Genomic DNA, 27,833 nt, shown 5'->3' with positions numbered 1-27,833 from the left:
TACATCCAAGAGGAGAGAGGGAATGAGTGTCCAAATTTATGTTAGGCACTGAAAGTTGCTTAACAATATCCACAAACTAACTGTAATATTTCAGAATGGGACAGTGAGAGGATGAAAGCTTCTCCGGAGCAGAAAAGACAGATTCACAAATAGAACAGAAAGGCTCACAGACATGTCGTGGAAAATGAAATGAAAATGAAACTGCTCAGTGTGGCGGTGCGACAGCCGAAGTATTAGCACCAAACAAGATGCTGCGAGTGAGAAATTTCCCTGGTGTTGAGGAATGACTGCTTTACGGAGGATAAAGACGAGTTTTGAGAGGATTATCAATACAGCACTGAAACGGATTGTCAAAGAGATAATATCCAAAACAAACAGAGGACAGGCAAGTGCAGGGAATGTAAATACACCAATTTCCAGAATGATTTAGAAATGATGTAAGGATTGAAACACTGACATGAAATATCAAGTGAAGTTATTTACTTGAGGATATGGACAGATTCTACCAGATTCTAACAGAAAACCAGTGAAAAACATAAATGAAAGACAAAAGCAAGAATTTGATATAGAATATTTGTTGTACATCCTCACTATACTAATGGAGATCCCATTAGTTTTCTCTGTAATGTTGGATTGATTGACTATTTGTTGTCATATGACATAGATAAAATACTAATGGGAGACAAGGCATTAAAGATGATGTATAAAACCTGCATTAAATAATTTTTGTGTGCGTGTGGCCAACAAGCTGTAAACACAACACTGGCTTAACATGTGAATTCAATATGGCGAACAGTTGCTTATTTACATAACCATCATTTAAATCATTTCTGCACACCTGGTAAATGTTAGTCCAATTTACTCTCCTTATAACTCTCTTTTGGACTCCACCAACTCCTGTAGGAAATATTTGGCTTCTTAGCTGCTAAATGCTCCACTATGTTCACCATCTAGTTGTTAACCTTGTCTAGTAACTGTTTGGTGGTGAGCCGGTAGAATACATTCGTTTATCAGAGCTGGATACAAGGCTGATCAGAGCGTTGAAAGAGAATAACATAAAACCATAACAATAAGCTGAAAAATGATATAATGCTCCACAGAGCTGCAGATGCCAGAGACAAATATCAAATCTACGTGGGTTAATCACTACAAGCAACCCTCTTCACTTTACACATGGTCATTTGACGCATTGTTATTATACAAATATTGATTAGTGCAGCTTTAAGTCTGTCCTTACTCCACGCTCAACCAAGAGAAGATTATATATACTGGCTGTAAGGCATTTATTGTGGTTGTGGCTGGCACCGGCAATACATAGTTATAGTTTGAATAGTCTTATTTTCCCGCTATATTAATGGATGTAGCAAACACAGTGATAAAAAGTAAATGTGCAAAAACCATATATCTAAACTGAAATAAAATCCTTCATGAAAAATTATACACTGTGATATTCAAGGTAAAATCTGATACAGTTTAAGACATTTATACTGCACACTGCAGTATGGCACATCAATCCACCCTCCTACACTGCAATTCACCTTCAACAACCTTAAAAGGCTGCCGCGCGCACACACACATGCACACGCACACACACACGCACGCACACACACACTCTCTTTTCTGTCGGTGAAGGAAGTATACATAACACTGTCAGGGTGAAAGCTGTACATACAGGATGATCTCTTTGATCCGAGTTTGAAGAGGATATAAAGGGACAAGACAGCACATTTGGCATCTGATAAAAAAAGATTGTAAGCTCTTTAGTGTATCACTCATAAACACATACACACACTCTCATACACAGACACAGCACAGCAGGATACTTAATGCTGCCAAACATCGTGGGGGCTCAAGACTTGTCAAATAATAATAGGGTGAGACCATGAGACAAACACACATACACATTTGATAAAGAAACTACAAGTTGTATTGTACCACCAAACACACAGCCTGTATGTAAACTCCATTATGCCAAATACAATATAAAGCAATAGCCCTTGAATATGATATGATGCATCAACTTTACACCAAGATTCTGCTCGATTTATCACGTTTTTCTTAAATGTTAAAAAATGGCAGGTATGGCAGTTGTTCTATATTCTCATGTACCATGTACCAACCAATCATATATACACTAACACATATAAATATTTGCTGTTTATTCTATCTCTATAAACCTTACAGCTACACCACTGTCTGCTTTCAGAAATTTAATTAACTCCCTCCCTCTCACCTATAGCCTCCTATTCTAAACACTGTGTGTGTTCATGTTCACCAAATGAACCTAAATGTTGTGCAGCTCAGGCTTTGTGGGGGATTGCTGAGCTCAAGGACAGTCTGCATCAAGCTTACTAGGATTTGTTTGTGAGAACACATGAGCAGAGCCGTGCCGAACTACAACACTTGTTAAAGGAAATATTATCGAAAATTTGCCTTCATGCTGAGTGTTAGATGACAGGGTCGTTCTCTACTCTCATCTCTCTATGATAAATTCGAAGCTGCGGCAGATTACGATAAATCTGCCAATGTCACTGTATATCTAGTTAGTTTAATCCTTATGAAACCAGTTTACAAAACTCTTGTCCTCACTCTGGCTGTGCCAGCTTCCCTATTTGCTTTCCTAACTCTCGGCAAGAAAGCAAATGAGGTTTTGCAAAATGGCAGACTAGTCCTCCAAGGGGTGAGTGATCTGCCAATCTTATATTGTGCACAATCTTACTTTAGCATATGATCTTCATTTCAGACCAATCATACAGATGGCGTCATTAAAAGATGCTATATTTAGATATTTCATTTTGAAAGTTCAATCGCTGCCATCCAAGATGGCGGAGTTGCAGCCTGGGACGAGAGACCGGCCTGCAGGAAGGGTAACCCTAGGTGTGGTTAGTGGGTAACCTGGGGCGAGCTGGTCTGCAGCAACTGACCTTTCAAATCAAAACACTTACATATAGCACCTCATAAATAAATAACAGCACTGTCCAAAAAGTTAATCAGTTTGAACTAAGCAGAAAGTGTGATTGGTTGTGACACAATTTGTAATAGACTGTCGGCACAGAGTAGCTGCCAGTGGGCAAACATCTGAGACAAGAAAGATACCAATCAGAACTTCCAGTAAGGACTTCCACAATAAAATCTGAGCAGAAAACAGGAAGGAGATTGTGATTAAGGTTGTGGATTGTGATTCTATCCAAAAAGATTGTCAGATCACCCACCCCGACCTTTAAGGTTACAAAAACAAAGCCTTGTGTTAAAAGAAAACCAAATTCAACAGCTGATAAATAACAGGATGCAAATCCCAGTCTGTAGTGGCGATCAATCAAAAATATATGCAATGCCCAGCACTACTTAAGCTTCCTAAGCCTTTTATTTCACTGAACTATAAGAACATCACACTACTACCAACCTTGGCAATGAATGTAAGACACAAGTCATTTTAAACTGTTTGAACAAACAAATAACGCTGTCAATTTCTCTGGAGGAGACAGCCTCCAGATTATGTGCACAGACGTTATTTATTCTCCTTCCAACAGGGTTTATTTGTCAGCAGCGCTTGGTGCTACAGAGAGGAGGCTGTTTATTGTAACGATGGAGCCGAGGCTGGAGAGGCATGGTCTGCCATCAGGCACGCTATTCACTCTTTGGCACGTTCTCCATTATCTGTCACTGTTCTCAGACACACACACACACACACACACACACACACACACACAAACTTATATACTCCAAATCACTCTCCCCTCATCGGTGAAATTGCTTTCAAGGGAAGGGTAAAAAAATAAAAAATAAAAAAATGTTTCCCTGTGTTCATTCTATGGCAAAAAATAAAGTTAAGCCAGGCAGTGACCAGCGTTGTGTTTCCAGTGACTCTGTACGAGAAAGTGGTGAGATGTTATCCCATCACGAGGGCTGATAAGAGCAGGGGAAATTCAATTAGCTCTCAGCGAAATGTGAAAGGTTTTTCTTCCAGAGTGCGAGCCCATCCATGCCTGTGTGGACCTTCACGTTTAATTTTTTTCTCTGACATTGGTCCTCTTTGGAGGTGGTGTGGGCCTTAAGAAGGCAACCAGAGTGGTTTGCAATGTCAAAGCAGGTTTATCACAAAATGGGTTTAGCGGGCTCCCGTAGACGCTAACTAATGGTGCGTTTTATGGTTACCAAATGAGGTGAAAGAGTGGAGAAGGACACCTGGGCTGCAACAAAGGCACAACAACAGATCTGACTTCACTTACCAGCAATCTCCTTTACATTAAAAGGTCAAATCTAAGCTCTGCAAAGATAAGCTACATTAACTTTGAGTGATCATGAGTCAATGACAGAATTTTCAGCTTCTTTCTTCTCTTTCTTTCCGTCCAAGGTTTCATGAGGCATCTTCAATTGAAGATTTCTCGATGGTTCAGTTCAACAGGAAAGAGAAAGATCTGTATTGGACTGGCACCACTGGCCTGCTATAACAAGTAACTCCGTCTGACCACCCTTCACCTCTTCAAAACAAGGCTGGAGCTGACAAGGAATGACACAGCCTGACATACACTGCAAGGATGACTCATCACAAAAACACACACACACACACACACACACACACACACACACACACACACACACACACACACACAAACACAGTTGAAGTCATGGTAACGGCTGCACACTGTGCACAAAAGCATGACAGAGTAAAAAGGCATGAAGCCCTTCCTTTCGTCAGCATTCAGTGGTCTGTAGGTGGGCCAGTTATTTTAGTGTCATGAGGAACCATTAAAGCCAATTCTTAGTAGATATATCTTCCTCATGTAAGTCTTTGTTATCATACATATACACATTTCACAAAAATATGTATGACATTTACAGAAGATAATACCTCTTTTCCCAGCCTACATCATTAAATCTCACCACTCCCTCCATCTTTCTTCTTCATTGTCTAATCTAAACCTCAACCACGCTCCTTCCTTTCTTCCTTCACCCCCCCCACTCTCCTCGCCGCCATCCCTGTCTTTCATTACAGCGGGCGAGGCGACAGCAGAGCAGGTCGCCTCGTCAGCAGTTTTTCACGTCGTCGTCTTCTCCTCCTCCACCACCACCACGTCCTCCTCCTCCTCCTCTCCACTCATTTCCTGGTTGATCTACCGTCGTGAGGCTGTCGGCGAGCTGTCACGTCAAGGACTCTACCCGCTGATGTACACTGAACCTGACAGTGTCACCCCACGCTCAGGACACCTAATGTCCCTTCACAGAGAACACTAGGGAACAACCTGTACTAGTAAGATCACTACCTGGTTCAGTTTGTGCATGACTAGGAGGTAAGGCGGGTAACACATTTTTCCATTTTTCTCTTGTCACACCTGCCTCTGTATGTGAATCTCTCACACTCCTGCAGTTATTTATTTAAATGTTGATGTGGCACCACCAGCAAACCCAGATGTAGTATATTGCACCAAGCTGAGCACAGGCAATACACAATTATGGTTGTGTTTGAGTGGAGCTCAAGATTTAATCATCAAAGATTTGGCGTACCAGCTGGAAAACTGGTATGAACTGTCTATATTTTTCTAGTGGAGGGATCCTGCTTTGCCTGAAACATCAGAGGAACATTTTTTATGAAATACGTTCATATTATTTATGAAACCTCAGGGAAAACAAGCAGTACCACACAGAAATAGCCAGGTAATTATTGAGTGAGGTGATTGTCTTAAAGGAGTGGTTAGCAGCTGGTTAGCACAAAGACTGGAAACGGGGGAAACAGCTAGTGTGGCGTTGGTCCAAAGGTAACAAAATCCAGCTACCTGCACCTCTGAATCTCACTAATTAACAATTATATCTTTTTTTTTTTCTTTTCACCAAACACTCAGCTAAACTGCTGCAGGCTCCAGCTACATATTTAGCAGGCAGACGTATTTCCCAAAATGTCAAACAGATATTTTAAACCATCATGTAATAAATTACTTTTGTAAAAAAATATGATGCGTCAGGAATTCACAAATAATTGAATAGAGCACATTGTGATTTCAGGGGCAAGTAGGGGTGTAAGGTGGAACCGATACGTGGCGGAAAATGGATACAAGAGTCCGAAATTGAGCCACGGATACAAACCAAATTCACATTAAATTAGAAAAAAAAAAAATCAATATGGCTTTCAAAACCAATCTTCCCCAATAATGCTCTCTCTCTCTGTCTCTCTCTCTCCCTCGCCCTCTGGCACGGAGTTATAGCTAGGTGCAGTCAACACAAGTCATTTGAATTGGCCTGTTTACCAAAGCCATGTGCTGTTGTATTAACAAGGGTGTGCACTCAATCACTGACACTGACCCAAAAAAAAAACACTCTTAAAAGCTAGCTTGAGTTATCCAGTGCACTGTCTGTGTTTGCTACTGTTTGTGTGGCAGAGGACGTTTTTTTATTGTAAAACAAAAACAGATAACCCCACATCAGCATAAAATAACTCCCACCTGATAAAGATCTGGATCAACTGTATTACCAGGTCGGATATCATTTTTCCAGGCTCTCAGAAACTCTTCTGTTTCCTGCAGTGCACTGCAGACTGAAGCAGACTATTACTTCTTCCCTCCATTTGAACCCATAGGAGATTTACTGCTCACACTCTGCCCTCTCTACAACCTCTGGAGCTAATGGGTAGGGCAGCTGAGGGCACCAGATGCCTGCCTGTACGGCATTTGGCTCCATTTTTTTTTTGCACAATGAAGCATGCTATAGCAAGTTGGCAGTAGCTGACATGACTTTATTGTATGTGTGAAAAGTAAGGTCATTGGGCTTCAATTGTAAAACTGCAGTCATTGACTTCTTAACTGTTTAATAGGAAAAGCAAAGATGTCTAGGTGGAGGCTGAAAATAATGGTTGAGTGCCAAAGCAAAAGGGTCAGGACAAAATGTGCAGCCAGCATGAGAACAGACAGATGTCTCTGACTGTCAGTGCTCCTCATTAGCTCCCCCTGCTGCTCAAAGGGGAGTTATTTTGTTCGTTTTTGGAACTGCAGGCAATCTAGAGTGAGGGACAGCTACACACAAAGAACAGAAACACATCCCTGGACATTTGCTCTGTCTTTTTTTCTTAGTCCACTCTCTCTCTTGCATACGTAAACACTCACCTCCACACAGGGGACATTTTATCGCAGCACACTCAGGCAGGAGGTGAGCAATTGAGCAGCCTGCAGAACGGGTCTATGGGTATTCTGGGACCCCTGAGATGATGGAGACTAATAAGATGGCAGACCATTAAAGACGGCCAGAGAAAGGAACAAAGGGGGGAGCATTAATACTACCTTGGCACACTGTGTGTATGTGTGCTTGCTGGTGTGTCTGTGAGGGAATGAGTGAGATAGCGAGAGAGAGAGAGAGAAGGATGCTTAGGCCAACGAGCCTCAAGATCTTTATTATCTGGAATCATCGTACGAGCTGGCTGTAGCCAGAGTACAGCATCCATCTGAGCTGTTAGCAAATCAAAAGATCTGTATTCAGGCTGAGAACAAAGAGCGCCATAATCAGAATAGAACTTCAGCTTGCAATGATCAGCTCATTGTTCTCTGAAAAAATAGAAAACATTACAGAAAATGTACATTTACTGCTTTATTTCTTGCAGTAACTCTGCCAGTGCAGAATGGTTATTACTGCACAATAAGCCTCCCTGCAGCATATACTACTTCAGTGGATATTATGGCAGTGGCTGTGCCTCCAGGGACAAGTGAGCTGGTTCCTAGAAATGACCAAAACCATTGTTTAACATGGTGCAGTGAGGGATAAAAAATGATCAGAAATCCCCGACAGAGTCAGAAAAACTGCATGCATTCGGCCTATTGTGTAGTTTTTTTTTCACTGTCTGCCTTTGCAGAAAACCAAGAATGACTGTGCTGTATTTATGATATTGCCCTTGCTTAAAAAATATAGCGCATATAGCAGCATAGTTATGAACTATTACTATTACAATGCAGCGTATTGCAGCGGATATAATGGCTGTAGCTGTTCCTCTGGGGACAAGTGAGTGAGCTAAATGACAAAAAACATAATTTAATATATTGTGGTCAGGGATAAAAAAAAAAAAAAAAAAAAAAACAGAAATGAGTAAGTAAAACTGAATGCATTAGGTATTGCTTGTGCTTGTTGTATTGCTTTACTTGGCTTTACCTCAAAACATATGCACAGCAGCAGTAATCCCAATTTGTAAAAAATATTCCTGGTATTGTGGAGACCTGCTGTGCAAGTATATTGACACCAAAATGTACTGTAAGTGCTGGCTCCTCTGTAAAATGTGAACGGCATATTATGATCTGCGACTATTACTGTTAATACTGATGCATCAGTGTGTAAACCAGCACTTTAGCTGCTTGAGGTGAAGCTAGTTTTAACTACCAAGCAACAGACTGGGCCCCCTCAGAGGGTGACAAGATAAAGCTCAGGGATTGTGAGATGATTAATGGGAGAGGAAAGAAAAGTAAACATTTACATTCATTTTCTGAGATGAAACCATCTGGGAAGTTTAGAGGGGAAACGTTTCTGTGGTGAAGGGCCCAACGGGGAGACAGTGCGGGTCACAAATCAAAAAGGCTGGGAACTGGGATCTTTGGGATCTTTGACAACTATTTTTTGTAAGTTGATCACGTTTTTTATGTAAAATCTTAACCTGTAATGTAACTACTGTCAAACAGGTGCAGTGAAGTGAAAAGTACAATATTTCCCTCTGAAATGTAGATGTTAAAATCATTGAATAATGGAAATACTCAACTAAACTAAAGTACAAGAAAAAATTGTATTTACACTTAAATTTCACCAATAGTGAAATAGACAGATTTTTATTTCCCACGATGCAACCCAATAGCATTTCTTCATTAAACGCTCCCTGCTGGGTGAAAACCCATAACTGCGGTTGGGTTTCTAATCCTCCAGAGCCACGGGCCACAGAGGACATTATACATCAGTTTTCACAGGACTGTTAAACTGACTTTGACATGTAAAAATCTTTGGAGGGGCCCTTTAAAAATATTAACCTACTACATCTCTATCAACAGCTTTCATTCTGCCTTTCACAGCAGTTTGTATGTGTTAAAGAAGATCTAAGGACCAGACCCTGGCATTTATAAAGCAGCTGAAACTTGAAAGACTGCTGATTCTGAGACACATGCACACACACACACACACACACACACACACACACACACACACAATCATTTGAAAGCGTATATGCACAACATATCGTGTACACACAGGAGATGCTGCAGCAAAGTCATCAAAACGTTGTGCTTTTATTAAATCTCCTCTGTAATAAAACCCTCCGCTTGCTTCACAATGCTGAGATAAGCTGCAGAACGGAGAGAAAAGAGGAGGAGAAACTCTCAGATCTGAACATTTGACGCTCAACACTGAAACACTAAAAAGAGAGCGAGAGAGAGAGACGGGCCGACGGAAAGCTGTGCGGCAATGCAGCAGAGCCACACATGAAGTATTAGAGTTTTGAGGTCTTCTTTACATATAGCATGTCTTGTCTCATCAGTGTCTACATGCATTCAAACACATCAAAAGAAAAAAAAAAAAGAAAAACGGTGAATGACGTCTATGATCATGCAACTGAGCATGAGCAGATCTGGTATCAGTGTTCGGTTGTAGCTGTCTTGCACAAAGCGGGCCTTAGGGTGAAAATAAATTAGTGGGAGCATCACTTTAATTAGAAGCTACTCCGAGCACTCGCACTCTTTAAAAGCTCCTTTCAGTCGTTCACAATGCTGCTGAGTGCTGATTTCAATTTCAAGTGAATTTAGGCTACTCAAATCCCAGAGGATGTGTTTAAAGAGGAATAAGCTAGAACAAAAACCAACAGCTGAATGGATGGACCCCTTGAGGAGGATGACACCGAGCGCATATCTGATTGGCCAAGAGGCATAACCCTTTGAGCCAATAGGAATATGACAGTCTGCGATTATTACAATAAAAGAAAATCTGGGGAGGAGGATTCACTCACTCAGACACTCCTAACTCCAGTCTGTGGTTGTTATGGCGTATTCTCCTGCTGTGCCCTCTGTTCCCATGACAACAGAACAGCAAGCCAACAAGGTCACTTTCTCCAGCTGCGGCAGCGCCACAGCACAACCACAGCATACCACCCAGAGAGACGCAGACACAGACAGGGAGATGAGGACAAATATTAAATTACAGGGTGAAGGGGTGAAAGAAATTTGGCGAACTGTGATTGAGGATCCCACATGTCTGAGATTGCATTTGCGGCCCCGCACAGGTGAGGCTAAAGCTGGTGTGAGGACAAAAGCGGAGGTGATCTTGCAGTTCAACAAGTTCAGGACAGTACAATGTGTGCGTGTGTGCGTGGCTGTCACGCAACTCAAAGGCAAGTCTGAATGCCTAAAAAAAGCTCCAACATGCCCCTGAATGTCCTCCAACAAAACGGATCAATCATTCCATCAGCTCCTCCGTCTGCTTCAATGCATCATGATCCCACACCACAAACACACACACACACACACGCAACCTCTATTTGTCTCGGTTGCTACCCAAAGTGACAAAGTATTTCCAGCTGTGTCCTTAGTCATCCCACGTCACCTTTCCATTTGGCAGACAGCATGACTCTGCTAATTAGCGCAGTTTATTATTAATTCCAGTGATTAATTAGAGAAAGAGGTGTCTTGGCGAGATGACACAGCTGTCCACTTGTGCCACGAGCAGAGGTGAATTAATCTCCTGCAGAAACGCCATAATTCTTCCCGATGCGATCTCTCAAGGTGTCAGCTTCATCTTAACCACTCGTCTCATTTATTGACATTTTATTCCTGTTTACAATCAAGGACGTTTTTGAGGTGCAGATTAAAAATTATGACACAAGCCTCATAAATGGGATCTGGCAATGACCCAAAGGTGTCCTTTTTTTTTTTTTTTTATATTTCTCTAAAGTCATATGCTTCACCAAGCACAGTGTAATCCTTCATCTCGTGTACTTCAGCATTCTTTATAGCCCATCATAAAAGATAAGGTTCTAAACTTTAATTACACTGGGAGTTCAAAAGTGCAGGTCTCCACTAATTTACTCTGATTAAATTAACCTAATTTTGAATACAAATCTTACTTTTAACTTTTAGATGAGTGGATATACTGCCCAGCAACAATCTGTCACCCCCAAAAATGAACTTCATGACTTGATCTTGATTATCATTTGTTCATTAGGATGAAACTTATTCTCTGACAAACAAAAAAAAGTAGCAGAAGCTCATGAACTTTATAAGTAATTACATCTCTGACAAGGTAAGTCATTGTGGCAGATTGTGCGCTCATACCTCATTAAGGTGTTGGTTTGTGTGTATGCAAGTCATTTGTCAGGAGCACAGCAGGAGGACTCATTTAAAGGGGTTTTTAGATGGTGAGCAAGATGTTAGTCTTTCTGTGCACACTGCGAAGCTGGTGGGGGGAAAGTGGTCGGTTTGGCAGCTGATTCGCCGACAGGCTGTAGTGTCATGCCAAAAATGTGTGCCGTCACCTGCCAAAGGTTTATATTTAACTCTGCGACCGAAAGAGTGAGCGTTTACTGTCCCATCGGCTCCCATCGTTGTGTGTCCGGGATGACTCAGCCGTGAAGGGAAGCGTTTTACCCGAGTTGTGTCATTTTCTTCATGAAGACGTACTTTCAAAGTCTGCAAACAATATATCATGCCAGACTTTCTGTCTTTGTGCTAAAAAGTTTAAGCTAAATTTATACTGCAAGTATGAAGACTCAGCACAAGTCTTTTTTATGCAAATTGTGATGTACTGCAACACATACTGGCTCTCGCTTGAGACAGAAAAGTCTTTGATTAAAGACATTATTCTATTCTGTCTCCAATGTGTGTGATTCATTCCAGAAATGTGCTCCTATCTATAAGGTTCCCACTGGTGGTGCTATAGCTGCATTTCTTTGTCTAGATGGAAAGCATCTCACTGAACTCCTCTCATACTCCTCTACATTTAGCAGGCTGCAGATTTTCTATAAGGCAGGCTGTTAAGTCATTGTCAAACTTGTTTTACACTTGCCAACAACCAAAAAATTTGTAGCAGCAGAGTGATGACTGATATTGATGCTGCTGTAATTTGATTTTGATTTTGAATTCCCTGCAGGTGACGTGAGTTTTTTGTTGCTTGTGGATGGCACAAACTGGCTACATGGGAACATCTGCAGTAGAGTATTTCTGTCTGAACCTGACCCGAGTCCGATGCAGTTAATGTAAGCTAAAGCACTGAGTTTGTGTTACCCTGTCACGCAGTTGTTGCCATGGTCACAGCTTGCCTGTTTACGCTGATTACACATGCGTGGGCACCTTGCAAATGACCGTCAAAGAGCCAACATGACCAAAACTGTATCCACCGTATCCACCCTCTAATCTGCAGGTCTAAACTACTGTTGCTTTTCATGTCTGAAGGACTGGTCACACCAGAAAGTGGTTCAGCAAAAATCATCTGTGTGTCTGTGAGATCCAAAAGTCTGAGATCACATTTAGACTTTTGGACACCACTGCATAATTATATATACTACCATCCTGTCAAAAGTCAGTCTGTAAAGAAAATTGAAATTCCAGCAAAATGAAATGCTGGTATGACCAGGCCTTAAAGGTGGCACAGGTTTGACCATATGTGCTTGCTTTATCTTCAGAAGTAGCATCTAACATGTAAAAACACCAGATATAACCTATATACACCTTATCATACTGAAAAAACATGGTGGATATCTACCCTTTGTCTGGGGCATCTCTGCTGCATCTGTGCCAAATATTGCACCAGTGACCTTATAAATTTTATGTGACAACTCTAACCAACCCTGGCCAACAATTTATTGACTATTTTACGGGACAAGATAGCTGAGAAAGCAGATGTCTCCTGTGTTGTACTTGCACTTGTTTACACATATCGTACACATCAGTATTTGTTGATGGAACAACACTGCAGTAATCACCATCTGGGGAAAAAAAAAGCAGGAGTGCATAGGCCACAGTTTCCCAGTAACACTTGAGAAATCATTTGGATGTCATCCCAAACACCCGGGCAAACTTCACACAGTGACATCAAGGTGTGAACATAAATTCGTGCTTCACTTCAAATCAAGGAGGTTGAGACTGCACAGTTTGTTACTTGGAAACTCTGGCAGTCACATTCAGAGATTTCCTGAATGACTGTGCATGAATGAGCACGTGTTTGTGAATACACTCAAATACTCAAATACAGTTAAACCATCACCCTCCTGTTCACCCTGAAGGCTGGAGAGGTTTTATTTTGCTCCAAAAGGAGGACGTAACCACAGGGTAACTTCCTGTGTGCCATTGTTTATAGTTCTTCTCTTGTGCCATTCCCCATGCTAGGATATTCTAGTAATGTTTTCTCTCCGTTTATTAGGTTTCTGGGGCCCTGTGTGATGACCACAGCACTTCTCTGTTTTGCTGCAAAGCAGAAAGTTTAAACTAAGGTCCTCTATGGAACTGTAAAAGTAGCAAACAAAACTCCTGAGTGCAATTTTAGCACACTGCAGCAGAAGATGGCCCTCACTGCTAATTGAAAGGCTGTGGCCATCCCGCGCTATCAGCCCCTTCCACGAGTGATTATAGATCTGACTTTGTGACCCCGAATACTAATTCCCCGTAGTCTCCAAAACCTCTGGTGCCTCCTTAAATCCTGGCAAGAGTGACCAGGCTGTCAGGGTGAGTTTCCAGCCTCCGTAGGGTCCTCATTATACAGTGACAGTGAAATCCTCACTTCTCCTCGCAGCTCACGACTTCCTGATATCTGCTTATTTAAATGATCCCGCATACACAGCCTTATTACCGCACTGTTTTCCACTTCCTAACTGATCGGATAAAGCTCCTCAGGTGCAGACAGATACAAACCAACAGCATGCATAGCTTCAAATTAGTCGAATGACACGGGTGCCCTTTTCTGAGCTGACCCCCCACTGACACCAAGGCTCGGCGTACTCTCAGTAGAAAGAGCAGTGCAGAGGAAATATCAGTGATTGCACTTTGTCTGTCAGGTGTGGTGTGTGAAATAAGGCTTTATTACATCCTGAAGTGGAGATGCTGCACAGAAGCAATAAATCGTCCTTTTCATATGTTAATCAAGCCTTGTTTGGTGGCAAGTGGAGCCCCTCAGTCACTCAAGATAACAGAATTCACCCACTCTCATTTTTATAGGAGGCTTTTGTAGAATTTTTTTTTTTAAGTAATTTGTGCTGTTTTCATCAGAAGTTGCACTCCTCTTCAGAGTCATAACTCTAAACTCTAAACCGAGACACGATTCATGTATTCTTAGATTCGGGGTGACTCACACTTTCCAGGGATATAATTATATTATGTCCATCATGAATAAATGTCCGTAACTCTGCTTTGAAGTCAAAGAAAAAAAGACACTCCTGCTAACACCACCACTTGCTTAAGAATTGTGCTGTTTTTAAGTGTGCGTCATTATTAAAGTAAACCATTGATAGGTTGTCTGTACATCCATGGTTGCATTGCAAACAGGAACTTCTAATAGTTCATTCAAAATCTGTAAACATATAAAGGCTAAAAGATGGGGCTTAAGTTAAAGCCCACAGCGTAACTCAATGACTCCATGGCAACATTGTTTACATCCCCTAGTAGTAAGTATTAAGGGGAGTAGTTCCAGAACTTAAAGAAACTTTGTGAAAATAGTGTTGGATCATCATTATACATATTTTTTTTAACATTACTAAGGTTGCATGGTTCTTACATTCCCAATACACTCCTCAATCCATTCGTATACAAATTTCAAAATAATAATATTTTACATGCCCAGCTAAGACATGTAGTGACTGTGCTAAAAGCCTGTAAATAAAGAGAGAAATAAAAACAAGCAAAAAATAAAAGTCTAGGATTCAAAGGCTTTAGTAAAAGTGCTGTGACTCACTCATCTTTTTAGTGAATCAATCATTATGGATTTCCCTGCTGATCTGGTGTTGTGCACAGTGTTGTGTGATTTCCTGGTGTATGTAAATTATCTACTGTATGCCGTGTGTACCGTAGTGACACACTGGCACACACACACACACACACACATGTACATTAACACACACAGATAGACAGGGAGCTATGTTCTGATCACTGCCAAGCCAAAGCATGCAACATGATAAGAACTTTTTTTTTTCACATGAACACAGATGCATTACATGTGTCAACAAGAAGGCTCACCAGTTTCCAGCATGGGAAAGACCCTACAGTACACACATCAATGCATTATGGTAGTTTTTACATTGCATAATTACAATTTAGTTACATGGTAATACTCATACATGACTCTTTCAAACTTAACGTGACCACAGTGGAGAGACAAGCCCGAAATGAAGTGACCATGAATGATGATGGATGCAATGAGGTGTGGGTGCTGTGTGGAGTTATGTCGCTGTGATGTGATGTGGTGATGCCACGTGAGTAAATGATCAACAAATCACTGACAACAATGTGGAAATACAGAAATCAACAACAACAGAATACAGCTCTCAAAAAGAGATAAGACGCAACAAGAAGAAAAAAAGGGGGGGACAAAACCACAAGCTGCTTTCTGTCTTGGCCCCAGAGAGTCCTGCATTGAAGTGGTTTGCTTCAGAGATTTGTCAGGGGTGGGGTGGGGGGTGGGGGTGTTTTTGAGGAGTTGGAGGGGTGGGGGAGCTTCTGTTGTGCACTTTGTTTGTACCTTTAGCTAATGGTCCCTTAGCACAAAGCAATCACAAAGTACAACAGAGCCAAACGGCTTCTATCAAGTTCAAGCCGCTGTGCTCCGATAGATTCTTGTCTTTTTTTCCTGCCTTTTCGAATTTCCCCTCCAGCTCTGATCTTACAAGAGTCACTCCTGTCCAGTTTTAACCTCTGCTACTGCAATATCCATTTGTACTTAAGCTGTGAAGTGAGTTTTGTGACAACAGATATTGTAAGAGACTTGGGTTTTGAGTTAATCACTTGGCCGTCTTACAACTTATCTGATAAAAATTGTTATGAAGATTTTGGTTTTTGGGTCTTTAAAGCAGCAAACAAAGTTCCTCCTACATGTCTATCCTTCAGTCTATCCATGTGGCTGATTTAACACCACACAGCCCTCTGAGGTGTTTAAAGCATGGTTGTCGGCGCTTGTTGGTCTGCAGCCTTCTTCCATTTGTCCAGCACAACGGGGGCTGTGATTTACCATCAATATGTGTTTTCTTATCTGCTATTTTCTGCCAAGCTCAGACAATGCAGCAAAACAATCCTGTGAAAAGTGCAGTCCACAACAAACAGGCCATTTTGGGCCAGAACGCTTAATTGCTATTGATACGCCTTGGCCAGATGAATGCTATAATTTTCAGTGAAACTCTGATGGTAGAGCGCACTTTAGTAAATACAAGCAGGAGGCAAACAAATGTTGTGCTTTCAAATCTGCTTGAAAGAGGCAAGATAATACCATGTTATAGCTGTTTATTATTTCTTTTTGTTCATGCTTATCTAAGTCTATATTTTATAGAATGCCTATTCAACACTAATATTAATTATTACACTCCCTCAAATCTGCCTGGCAAGCCAGTAGTTGTGCAAAAGTACAGTAATTACAGCAGCTAATTATTAGTTGCTCCATTTTTCATATTCCCCAGGACAGTGGGTGCAAATTACCACATCAAACTAACATAAGAGCTTTTAAATTGACCGATTTGAAAAACTTTTACTGGAAAATAAAAGAGACTATTTGTAATTCATATACGAGTATTTGTACACAGTTAGATTTCCAGCTGGCAGCATCAGCTCTATTGCTGTCAAATGCCAATCTGACATAAAAAGATAACAGCATCATCACCCTGCTTTGCCTGCTAAACTCAGTGTAATATCTTTCCTCTTGTTCGGTGTTCACACAGACGGCCAGGCCAAGGACTTGACCACACTGTCCAGTAAATGGGATCTTGATGTGATTGATCTGGATATTACAACTGTGTTCCAGTGGATTTATCTTGATAGTCTGACAAACGCCGTGTGTGGAAATACCAAATCACATCCAGTGTATCTTAGAGTCACACAGGAAACAACAGCCTCAACTAGATCCAAGACCCAAGCTGATCTGACAAATGACATTTAAAACTGTGTGGAGTGACTACCTCTCAATCACTGAGGCGGCTATTTTAAGATTGTAGGAGTCTAACCTTATTCGGGATAAATTGAGATTGTCCCCTGGAAGAACCTGAAGCATTTACAACCACTTCAACTTAGATGACACTACTGGGGTAGTTGTGTTGCCTTAAAGTAGCTACTGCAGCACCGCTACTAACAGGATGCATGATTAAGTGGCTGCAATTAAAATTTACAGAAAATAAAAAATAAAATTGTTCAAAGTAAATAAAAAATAAATAAATATTAAAAATAAATATATTGTGCAGATGTTACAAGGATGCAGTCGTCTTACCTGGGGACACAGGCAGTCGATGTCTCCCCCTCTGGGGCCTCTGGGGCCGGGCAGCAGAACTGGTGTAGCACTGTTTGGTTTCTGTGTGATGAAAACAGAATAATAGAGTAAATAGAAAAGATCTATCTGAGCTGAAATCTGATTGTATTAGTTCCACATATTGTATTCATGTCTGATTTTCCTGGCCAGTACCCTGAACCACGATTGTGTAATCATAGTTCAGCCAGGTCAGGCAGGGCTAACATTAGCAGGTCAGTCCTTCTCCTTATTAAATTGGAGGGAGGTTTACACTCTAAAAACCCTGCATATCTAACCTCACCTATTCTACCTCTGTCTGGAATCAAGGACTTATTTTTTCAGAAATTACTAAGATTTTCATTCGGTAAATCTGCCACTGTTATAATTGCAAACTGCTGATGAAAGTAAGTGCCATACAAGAACAGAAAACTTTACTTTTTGTCTTACAACCACAGCATGCAGTGTCTGTGGGTTTTGAGTCCGTGTTTCAGAGCAGCCCTCAGACAACCTTACTCAACCCCAAAACAGGGTTTATTTATAGGGAGACTTTCAGGATTACCCTAGTAGCATGAAATCGCTGGGCCAGTGTTGGTTAGGTTGGCAAAAAACAAGACAATTGCAGCCTGGATTTGAGCCACTGGAAGCTTTGGTGCACAATTTACAGCAGTCCTACTAACACTGGACCTTGGTTACAGCCAGATGTCTTTTAACAATCAGGCCAAAGTTGGGCCAACAGAGTTCTGACGTTGGCAAGAGTGCTCATTAACATTCTCAAGTAGTCACAGCTGCCACTGATGATGCCATATTTTGTCAGCAAATGCAGCACCTCAAGGTACCGTAGACTATCAATACAAGTCAAGACACAAATAAGATTTTTTTTCTTTCCTTTCTATTGAAGTTTGTCAATACTAGTTGAACACTTTAAATTCCTCTCGCCTAGACTACTGCAATTCATTATGTACTTGATGGAATGATGCAGCAGTTGCCTATGTAAAGTTTGTGGTGAATGCACCAGGACGACTTCTTACAAACACTAGATGTAGTGAATTCAATCTAAAATTCAGCTGATTACTTTTAAAACCCCTTATTCTGTGCCACAGACCTGAGAGAAAATGTTGTCAGTAAATAGATGGATAGATGGACAGATAGATAGACAGATAGATGTGTACTGCGCCTCTCTAGACTGTACTGCAGGAACACAAGCCTGTCAACAGTGTCTGGTTTCAGGGACGCCCTGTGGCATGTCTCAGTGTCACCACTGGTGATAAACACCCTTTCAGAAGGGAAACTAGTGACTGGGACACAGAGGTATTTCTTTGCCAAATGGCTGAGCTTTGGGAACATGATGCTCAGAGGTAAGGCTGAGTGTAGGAAAGTGGTGAAATTTGCTATAGCGACATGCACTGACAAGGCAGGCATTGTGACACTGAAGAGAGAGAAAAAGAGAGAGAGAGAGCGATGCACAGCTTTCCTGTTCAAATGTGTTCAGTTTAAAATGTACCTAGATGGTAACCTGCTTAGCCAATATTACACATATTCAATATAACAAATGGTCATTTCTTATATCTTCAATAAAATAGTATTGAAAATATTGATATTTTCAATATTCCACCCAGCCCTTCTTTCTCTGCAGTGTGTTGTGAAGGGGATGGGATGAACTGTCCATGATGGAGAGCAGAGTGTTCAGTGACCTCCTGCTCATCACTGATTCATACGTCTCCAGGTTCCGACCAATGACAGTCCTGGCCTTGTGAATGAGTGTATTGATCCTGCTGGCGTTTCTGGCACAGATGCTGCTCCCAGAGGAGACCACAGCAGAGTAGATGGCACTTGCTACCACAGATTGGTAGAAGATCTCCAGCATTTTGCTGCACACACTGAAAAGATCTGAGCTACCTCAGAAGGTAGAGGCTGCTCAGACAGACACAGGGTTGAAGTGTTTCAGCACCACGGACAGAGACAGAGGAGGAGACTAGGGTTGATTTAAGCCTGGACTTCTAATCGTCCAGTTTTTGTCTTTGCAGTCACCGGCTATAAAAGTGCTTTTACACAAATTTAATGGGAAAAAGTGCAAAGCTAATAGCAACTTAGCCTCTGTTTGGCATATGAGAAATAAGTGCAATTTACAAGACAGTGAGAGAGTGGTTGCAGCAAGTCTACTAATAATGCACGTTCCCTATTTTACTGGAAAATATTGTATACAGTCACAGGGGAAGGTGATGGTGGAATGGAGCAAGGGAAGAGCAAGGATGTAAAATTTTAATGTGCATGTGAGAAATCTATGAGTGCCTCGGCTTTTCTCCCTCCATCATGTCCTCTCTTTCACTTGGACACTGTCTCACATTCTTCCCATCCTTGATTTCACAAGGCTTCATCCATCTCGTCCTTCAACATCGTCCCCCACCCCACCCCCACTTACCTCCTCTCCCTCTCTCCCTTTTAAAAAGATTTTTCCATCATCCTCTACAACTCCCCATCCCCCTACCCCCTGGTCCTACAGGCACGATGTGTTGTGCTAAAGAGGAATTTGCTCAATTATTCTTGCTGTCAGAAGATGTTGCGAGAAAAGAGAGCGGCCACTTTCAATACGCCGCGACCTATCTCTGGACAAGGGACACGGGACACGGAGAAGGACGGAGTGGAGAGAGGTGAGACATAAAGATGAGAAAGCAAGGCTAGTATTCCCAACTGCAACAACCCCTCCATCTCTTATCACCCCTCTGTTGCTTCTTGATCTCCCGCCCTGTAGTCAATCTTCCTGCCCTCATTTCTCTCTGTTTCCCCTCCTGTCTGTCCCCTGGGAGAGGACAGAGAAAACAAGTGGACCTGTATATCTTCTTATAAACCTCAAGAACACTTCAGTATGTTCTCTCTAACCTCTCTGCTGTGAAGTGCAATACTTTCTCACATGATAACACAGGCTCCTTTGAAAAACTGAAGTTAGAATTTTTTTTATTCTTTTTAAACCTCAACATGAAAGCAAAGATTGTTTAGTCTTTCTGGACAGAAAAAAGAAGGATTTAGAGAGGTATGCTGGGGGGGAAGGGTATTTGGGTATTTGAAGGCAACAATAGCAGACAGTGGAGGGAGGGTGTGACAGCAAATTAATTTCAATTGTTAATGGCTCCTCTAATTGTGTTTGCCTTAACAACCATGACACCACTGTGGCCATTTTTAATAGGTCGAGAACACAGGCGGTCTCTGAGGGGACACAGATTAGTGCGAGCGTTGGAACAGGCCAGCCACTTGTTCACACAGATAACGGGGGGGATATTCCGCAGGTCAGTAAAATAAAAGAACATCCAGATTGAAAGTCATTCGTTTTTACTGTTGTAATTTCAAACAAACGCAACACATGTAAAATCAGCTCTCTCCGTGACAGTACAGTTTACCCTCCTCCATCACCAAAGACAAACTTTCCCCATTTTTTATCTTCATTACATAATTTACAGTCTGAGTTAACATGCCACAGTATCCTGGTTTCTGTCTGAGTGCTCCAGCAGCCGACCTACATTACGTTTAATAAAATCCTCTGTTATTGTGCTTCTGTGATAATCACATGGCTGCTTATGGATCATTCTTTTGCTTGATTCACTGTACAAAAGCTGCTGCATCATAATAGTGTGCATACCACTTGGTTGGAAAAGCCTCTGACTTTATGTGCTGACTGATGTATATATATGTTTAGATGTATATATATATGTATATGATTAAAAACCTCAGACTCTGCAAAACTGCTGAGTCAGCTTTTTTTCAGTATGGAGGAGGAAAAAAAAGGCAGAGCTCATGAATTTAATCACGGGGTATTATTAGTGAGGAGGCACAGTGTGCAGCAGGGTTAGTTGCCTCTGATGATGAAAACTTATAGACAATGTGCCCGTGCACACGCACACGCACACGCACACACACACGACTGACATACGTCCACATAGGCAGAAAAACACCTCACAGGAAACTAAAGTGGGCTGCAAAGAGAATGAACGCTTTATCTTTTAAAGTGCCTTCCTTCTGATTCATCCTAACCATCTATCTTTGTCTGCTTTCATCTCTGACTTCTCACAATTTTCTCCCCATTATTTTTCCCACCTCTCTTCACAGCTTTACTATCACTTCTATCTCTGTGCTCAAAAACAGCTTGCAAGCACTTTACAACAATTTTGGTTTATGGGGGGGGCCTTTTTTAAAACCAAAAAATGGCACAGCTGTGCCACAGAGATCGCACAGGCCTGACAAGAACTGCATAAAAGTCAACTATCGTGCCATATATCATGAATCTGCTCATGCTGGACACAAGTTGCACTGATAATTTCCTAATTGATCTCCGTCTTCCTTTCTCCCACACACACACAGGCATATGCACACACACACACACACACACACACACACACACACACACACACACACACACACACACACACACACACACACACACACACACCACACACACACACACACACACACACACACACACACACACACACACACACAGACCTCTCTTGAACAGTGCTCCCACTTGATCAGTGCGGGCACTGAAGATTAAACTGAACTCACATGACCTGCTTTCTGATCTTCCACACCAGTGACTCGGTTCCCTTCGTGGCCTAACTGTGCTAATACCTCCTATAAAAAAATCGATAAGCTTTTATAAGCCCCTCCACACACTGGGTCTGTTTGAGGGAGCGCATAATCTGCGCGCCATGGTGTCATTGTATTTTGTTTTAACTTCTCGTGTCTAATGTGTTTGTCGATGCGCTCCTCCTAGTGTTGAATTCAGCTTTACAGTGTCAATAGCTCTCCGGCTGATTCAACTCCACTCAAGGCAGAAAAAAAAATCTGTGCACACTGAAGTGATGCACTTTGAAGCATGGGACAGACAGAGAGAAGAAAAGAGGGGGGGGGGTCAAAGCTCACAATAATTGACGGATTAGTTTTCACAGACCATTTCCTTTGCAAACAGGAAAAAAAAAAAACAGTTAACATGTTCGCTCAGTGAAATAAAATAATATGCTGTGTTAGAGTCTGCCCCTGAAGGCCAAACATGGTAAATCCAAACACAATTGACCTTGGAGGAAGCAAACATATTAACAGTAGTGGTGAAAGGAGGCGTTTTAGGTTGCACGGCTGCTTATTTAAAAAGGGATTCTCAGTGTTTGTTGGCATTATTTCATTACCATGTTTGTTTTGATGCAGCATTTTGGACTAAATGCATTTTAGAGTCGAGGTCAAAGTCAAATACACAAGGAAACTTTTGAAAGGGAAAAAAAACATTTATATATAGCACCGCTAAGATGGGTTGGAAGGTAAATTATGGGCACAATAACCTTCCACTGATAAAAGGTTCAAAACCAAGCAACTCATTTCACACCTAGAAAAAGGAAAAAGGGAAAAAAGCCCTCGACACTGGCAGCACAATCCTTCAGATTCATTTAGGTCGGATAATATATGCATTCCACAAGTCAACACATCTGATGGCAGTATTACTAGAAGCACTTTCATCATGTTAATTCAAAAAAAAAAAAAAAAAAGACACTCCGAATGTTTCTGTAATACTTCACCTTCGTTTGGCAAACTGGCAGTCGCTGTAAGTGCTAGTTTATCACTGTGTTTTACAGGCTAAAAGTCTGTAAGGCATTCTGAGAGAAATAAATCCAACACACACGTACACAGTGCTTTGTTGTGGTGGGCGCATATTTTCGGGAGGTGAAGAGGATGTTTTAAACATGATTGTGCAGAGGATTATTAGCCAAAAAATATCCTTGAACGAAATCAAACAGCAGCAATCTTCCACACAAACAAACACACCTCATCTTTCTGCCCTAAAAGCCGACCATATCAATTTAACACACACGCAGTGAACTAAAGAAAAAAAAAAAAAAAAAGGGTTGACGTCAGCATGGACTCCTGGGCCGTCCCAAACGGCTTAGCTCGCCTTCTGCAGGAGAAACTGAGAGAGCTGGAGATGGACAAGAAAGCAAGACCAATTCTCCCAAGAGAAAGCTAACAAAGGAGGGGGGGAAATTTCGTCCTTGTATTCAATCCCTTAAAAAAAACTCCTGACTGGGCCAGTGTCAGGAAAGCTGTAACATTTGAAGTTTATTCACACTCTCTCCCTCTCACTGTGGCCTACTTGATTCCACTGCGGCACACACTATTGGATTTCCCTATCAGGCTCTGCCTTTATGCTGCATCATGTCTGTCTGGACAAGAAGCACCTCACCTCCTGAGATCTCAGGTGTACTATAAATGCATTGAGTGCATTTGAAGATTGTGTTTGAATGTATAGAAGGGTAAACAGGCTGTCAACAGTTTTGAGATATTTTCAGCCGCTACACAAGTTCTGTGAAAGAAACATTTATCTAAAATATCAATGGTAAATGTCAGGTTTTGATGTCATCCACTTAAAATCAAAGAAGTTCTTTCTTGGCTCTCAACATTTTTCGTTTGAGTTTCTTCAACTCAACTCCCAACTGTTGGTCCCCCTCCAATAAAACTTAAAAGAGAAGTCTTTTGGTTGAGGAGAAAAAACAGGCATAGAAGGGGGGGGGGGGGGGGGGGGGGGGGGGGCGACAGGAGTAAACCATTTCCTGGCATTCATTTGTCAGAGTGTGTCTCAGGATGATGTAATCCTGGCGTCAAGGGGTTGACAGACGGGGTGTTGATGATATTCATTTGTCAGAGAGAGATCTGTCAGCTGAGGGGTTTTTAGACTGACATTGCGTTGGCATTTTTTTCTATTGGGCAAGTTTTACTCTCTGTAACCAAGCTAGAAAACAAATTTGTTTGTTCATGTGAGTTGGCAGAAATCTTTGACACTGTTGTCAAAAAAAATCTTGCGAGGCGGCTGGAAGCGAGAATGCATCTTGCCACTGAGCTATTCTCTTGGGGCTAAACCACAGTGGTTTGGACCAATCAGCGTCCTATGAGATGGTAACTACTGGCAGCTACGGGTGTGTCTCAGGTGTGACGACAGCGAGAAGAGACTGTTAGCAAGATTAGCATAGATGCTGCTATGGCATCAGTTAGAACTGGAGAGTATTTCTTCATTGAAAGAAAAAGAGCAAAGAGCGGCACTGAGGGCTTTTCTTAATGGAAAAGATGTTTTCGCTTCTCTCTCATTTGATTTACCAATTGGCTCTGCTGGTAGTGAAAAAAGGTGGGAAGGATGCAGAATCTGATTGGTTGAAGTTAGCCCTTGATAGACGGTGATGTAAGATGGTTCATCCAATCTCGTGCCAAGTATTCTTCTGAAAGCGTCTGCCTTTTTCCGAACAACTAAACAGTCAGGTTAGTCAACAAATGGCTTAATGGCTTTTAGCCATGTTCCCACTCAAAGACAGTTTACACCACTACAATAGTAAAGCGTTGCCTGAAGGTGCCCATATCTCATCTTAAAAGTGCATTGAGAATGCAGGCTTCACAGTCTCTATAGGCCCACTGTGGTTCATGATTTATTTTCATGAATAAAAACGTTTCAAAGACACCACAGTGCAGAATCATTAGAATTTATTTTAATTACAGAATATTGTACAACGAATAACTATTATCAATGATAAAGTGAGGCTGCAATCTCTTGGGCAGCTGCGCAAGCCATATAATGGCATATACTTCACTGATTTTCTGCCAAGTTGTGTGCGACAGGAGGGGGAAGTATGGTAGCTACAATTCTACAGCAGAGATCTGATCTGCCCCTGCTGGGAGTGAGTGAAGTGTCAGAATATATCAGAGGACAACAATACAAGGTTGGAGAGTAATTATTGTGTTTTTTATTTTTTTTTATTTTACATATAGATGTCATCTGCAGTATCCTCCTTAGCTTGGTGCTGCTCTTTTTTCTGCGTTCTACATCCGCCGTTGTGTGTTTAGACTGAGACCACCATTAAAAAGACATTTTTACAATGACTTCACCAGGGGAGTGGTAGAAAATTTTGCCCATATGCCATAATGACATAAACATCCCTTAGGGATAAAAAGGTAAAATCACAGAATTTCAACTGGTTGTGAAAAAAAAAAAAAAAAACAGTCACTCATTTAGCCACGAAAGCATCAGTTTATCCTACTGTTTTCATCTGATCTCCAGCTGGTGCCTCCACTATTGAGCAGTTTAAGCAGCTCATATCGAGCATCAAGCTACACTGTGTTGCTGCAGGGCCATCTGCTGAAGACTTGGCAGTGGGTCAAATTTCACAGATCTTTTCAATGCTTCACGCTGATGCTCGACAGCTATCAAAGTGACATGGTTGTCATATATCAGCCAGAGTTTGGGCTGATGAGGAAAACCTCATCTTCCACATCAACAAGAGAAGGCCATACTTGTTGGCCTGAAGAAAATTATTTTCATTTATATATTAAAGAGTATAGTACCAACAGTACTGCACAGAACTTCAGTGCTTCTGCACAAGGAAGGAAAAATGTTTTTTGTGCATAAGAAGTAAAATGAGGGAGAGAGGGCATATAGGCAGATGATGGGGGAGACGTGACAAAAGAGAAAAGAAAGCAATTTTTCACATCATCCACATACAATAACTTCTTTACTCCAGTTCCCACACATGAGTCATTCAGACTTCATGTCCTGCTTATGTCATTTGCTTCTTTTAGGATTTGCTCCAAGTTGAAACCTCCAATGTCATCACTGATCGAGTCATTGGCCCCTCCCCCCTGGCACTGCGTACCTGATGATGTAATCTTGGCGTCAAGGGGTTGACAGACGGGGCGTTGATGATATAACCACAGTGCAGGGGAAGGGCAAGATGCTTTTAGGGTCATCTGAATTCGGGCGAACCCGAATGCTTATTAAATGTCACAAATAACACGTCAACGAGGCACACGAAATTTAACGCATGGGCACAGACACATGGTGGTTAGTCATTTCTATCTGTGGCCTCCAGGAAGAGATGAATTCTGCACTCAACCAAGCATTTAATGCAAGGTAACAAACCCCTCTCTGTAATATTATGCAACAGAGACAGCAGGAAAGCACACATAAACAAGTATATAAATTATAAAAAACAAAGTAGAAGAAAGTAATTGAATGACTGAGTGTCTAGAGGTGTGATGATTGCAAATGAGTGAGTAACTTAGTACCTGAGTAGATGTAGCTCCTGTTTCTTCTCTTGCACACTACAATAAATCATGGTTGAGCCTTGGCTGAGGCTTTGTGTGATATGTTGAGAAGACCAGGAAAGCCGATTGGACATGCTATGCCTGTTCCGATCAGCTCTGCAGTGCCTGGAAGCCTTAGGTGGATGGCTTTGAACATTACTCTGGGTCGTATAGTTAACCATACCTGACGTTTCCCCCGGCAAGTACGTGCCTGTGCATGTATGCGTGTTTGTGTGTGTGTGTGTTCACTTGAGTAGATTACAACAGACATGGCAATTACTTTGGATAAAGACCAACAGCTAACAAATGAAGCCTAATAATATTCTATATGTATAACATTGCTTTTGAAAAGCAATAGCCTGTAAACTATAAATACACAAATAAAAGCCCTTAACTCTAACCTTACATGAAAGAAACCCTGCTGTAGCAACATGAGCTGGGGACAAAAACATATTTTTTATATAAAATCTGAATTAACGTAAATTCTGACAATTGACCAGTTCGTATAATTTTTTATGTTTGAAAAAATAACGAATGAGCTAAAGAGAGTGTATTTTTTTCTATTTATAAACTTCCAACAGATAATAAACATGTATAAAAGGATACACATAATATGTGTACTTTGTGGTATATCTAAGGTATGTCCTTAAAAAAGAAAATACAAACAGATTGGTACAGCATGTCATTTTCAGCATAAAGCTAGCAGGTAGCTAGCATAGCTCGGTTGTCAAGTGAAAAGAACAGAAAGCTGATGGACAGAGATGTCTGAATCTGCCAGTTTAACTTCAGGCCTAAAGTATTTTATAGTATAGTAAAATATTTCACCATTTTAAAGCTCTAAATTGAGACCATCTGAGAAGCTCACGTTAAAGTTAGCTCAAGCAACTTGAGTGCAGATTTGTAGTTACAAAGAAGTTTTTTAATATCAAGACATTGTCACATTTGACCAACCAGCAGTTTGTCATTATTACCGTAACTGGAACTGGCCAACTATACAGCTGTTATCAATAAATATAAGGCCACTTTTAAATTATTGATGATATATGATTATATTTGAATATTATAAAATTAATCATTAATAAATGTGATTAATTTTTTAATATTGGCAATTTTACGTAGATGTCTTCTCTGACTGAACCTTGGGAGGTCCTAACAAGCAGGTGCATTATCTTATCTGATTCTAATAATGTAGAAACATAATACATTGTGGTAATGCTACAGCCATATTATAATTATTATTATTCACATAACAATATATTAGATAAATTTTCCTTAAAAATGTCCACCCTATGAGCCGAGCTGACCATACACCTCACCCTCTT

The 27,833-nt window shown here is 41.2% G+C and overlaps 1 protein-coding gene across 1 annotated transcript in view; it reads right to left on the bottom strand.

Annotated features, from left to right (window-relative positions):
• iqsec3a (IQ motif and Sec7 domain ArfGEF 3a) overlaps nt 1-27,833 on the bottom strand; it is a 121,259-nt gene that overhangs the window by 63,747 nt on the left and 29,679 nt on the right. Inside the window, exon 5 of the mRNA XM_056367585.1 lies at nt 17,395-17,475. Within this exon, the coding sequence (XP_056223560.1) occupies nt 17,395-17,475 (81 nt within the window). The remainder of the gene's footprint in view (nt 1-17,394; nt 17,476-27,833) is intronic.

This window comes from Seriola aureovittata, chromosome 22 (assembly GCF_021018895.1).
Source record: "Seriola aureovittata isolate HTS-2021-v1 ecotype China chromosome 22, ASM2101889v1, whole genome shotgun sequence".
Lineage (NCBI taxonomy): Eukaryota > Metazoa > Chordata > Actinopteri > Carangiformes > Carangidae > Seriola > Seriola aureovittata.
This window is presented reverse-complemented; position numbering and strand designations above follow the sequence as displayed.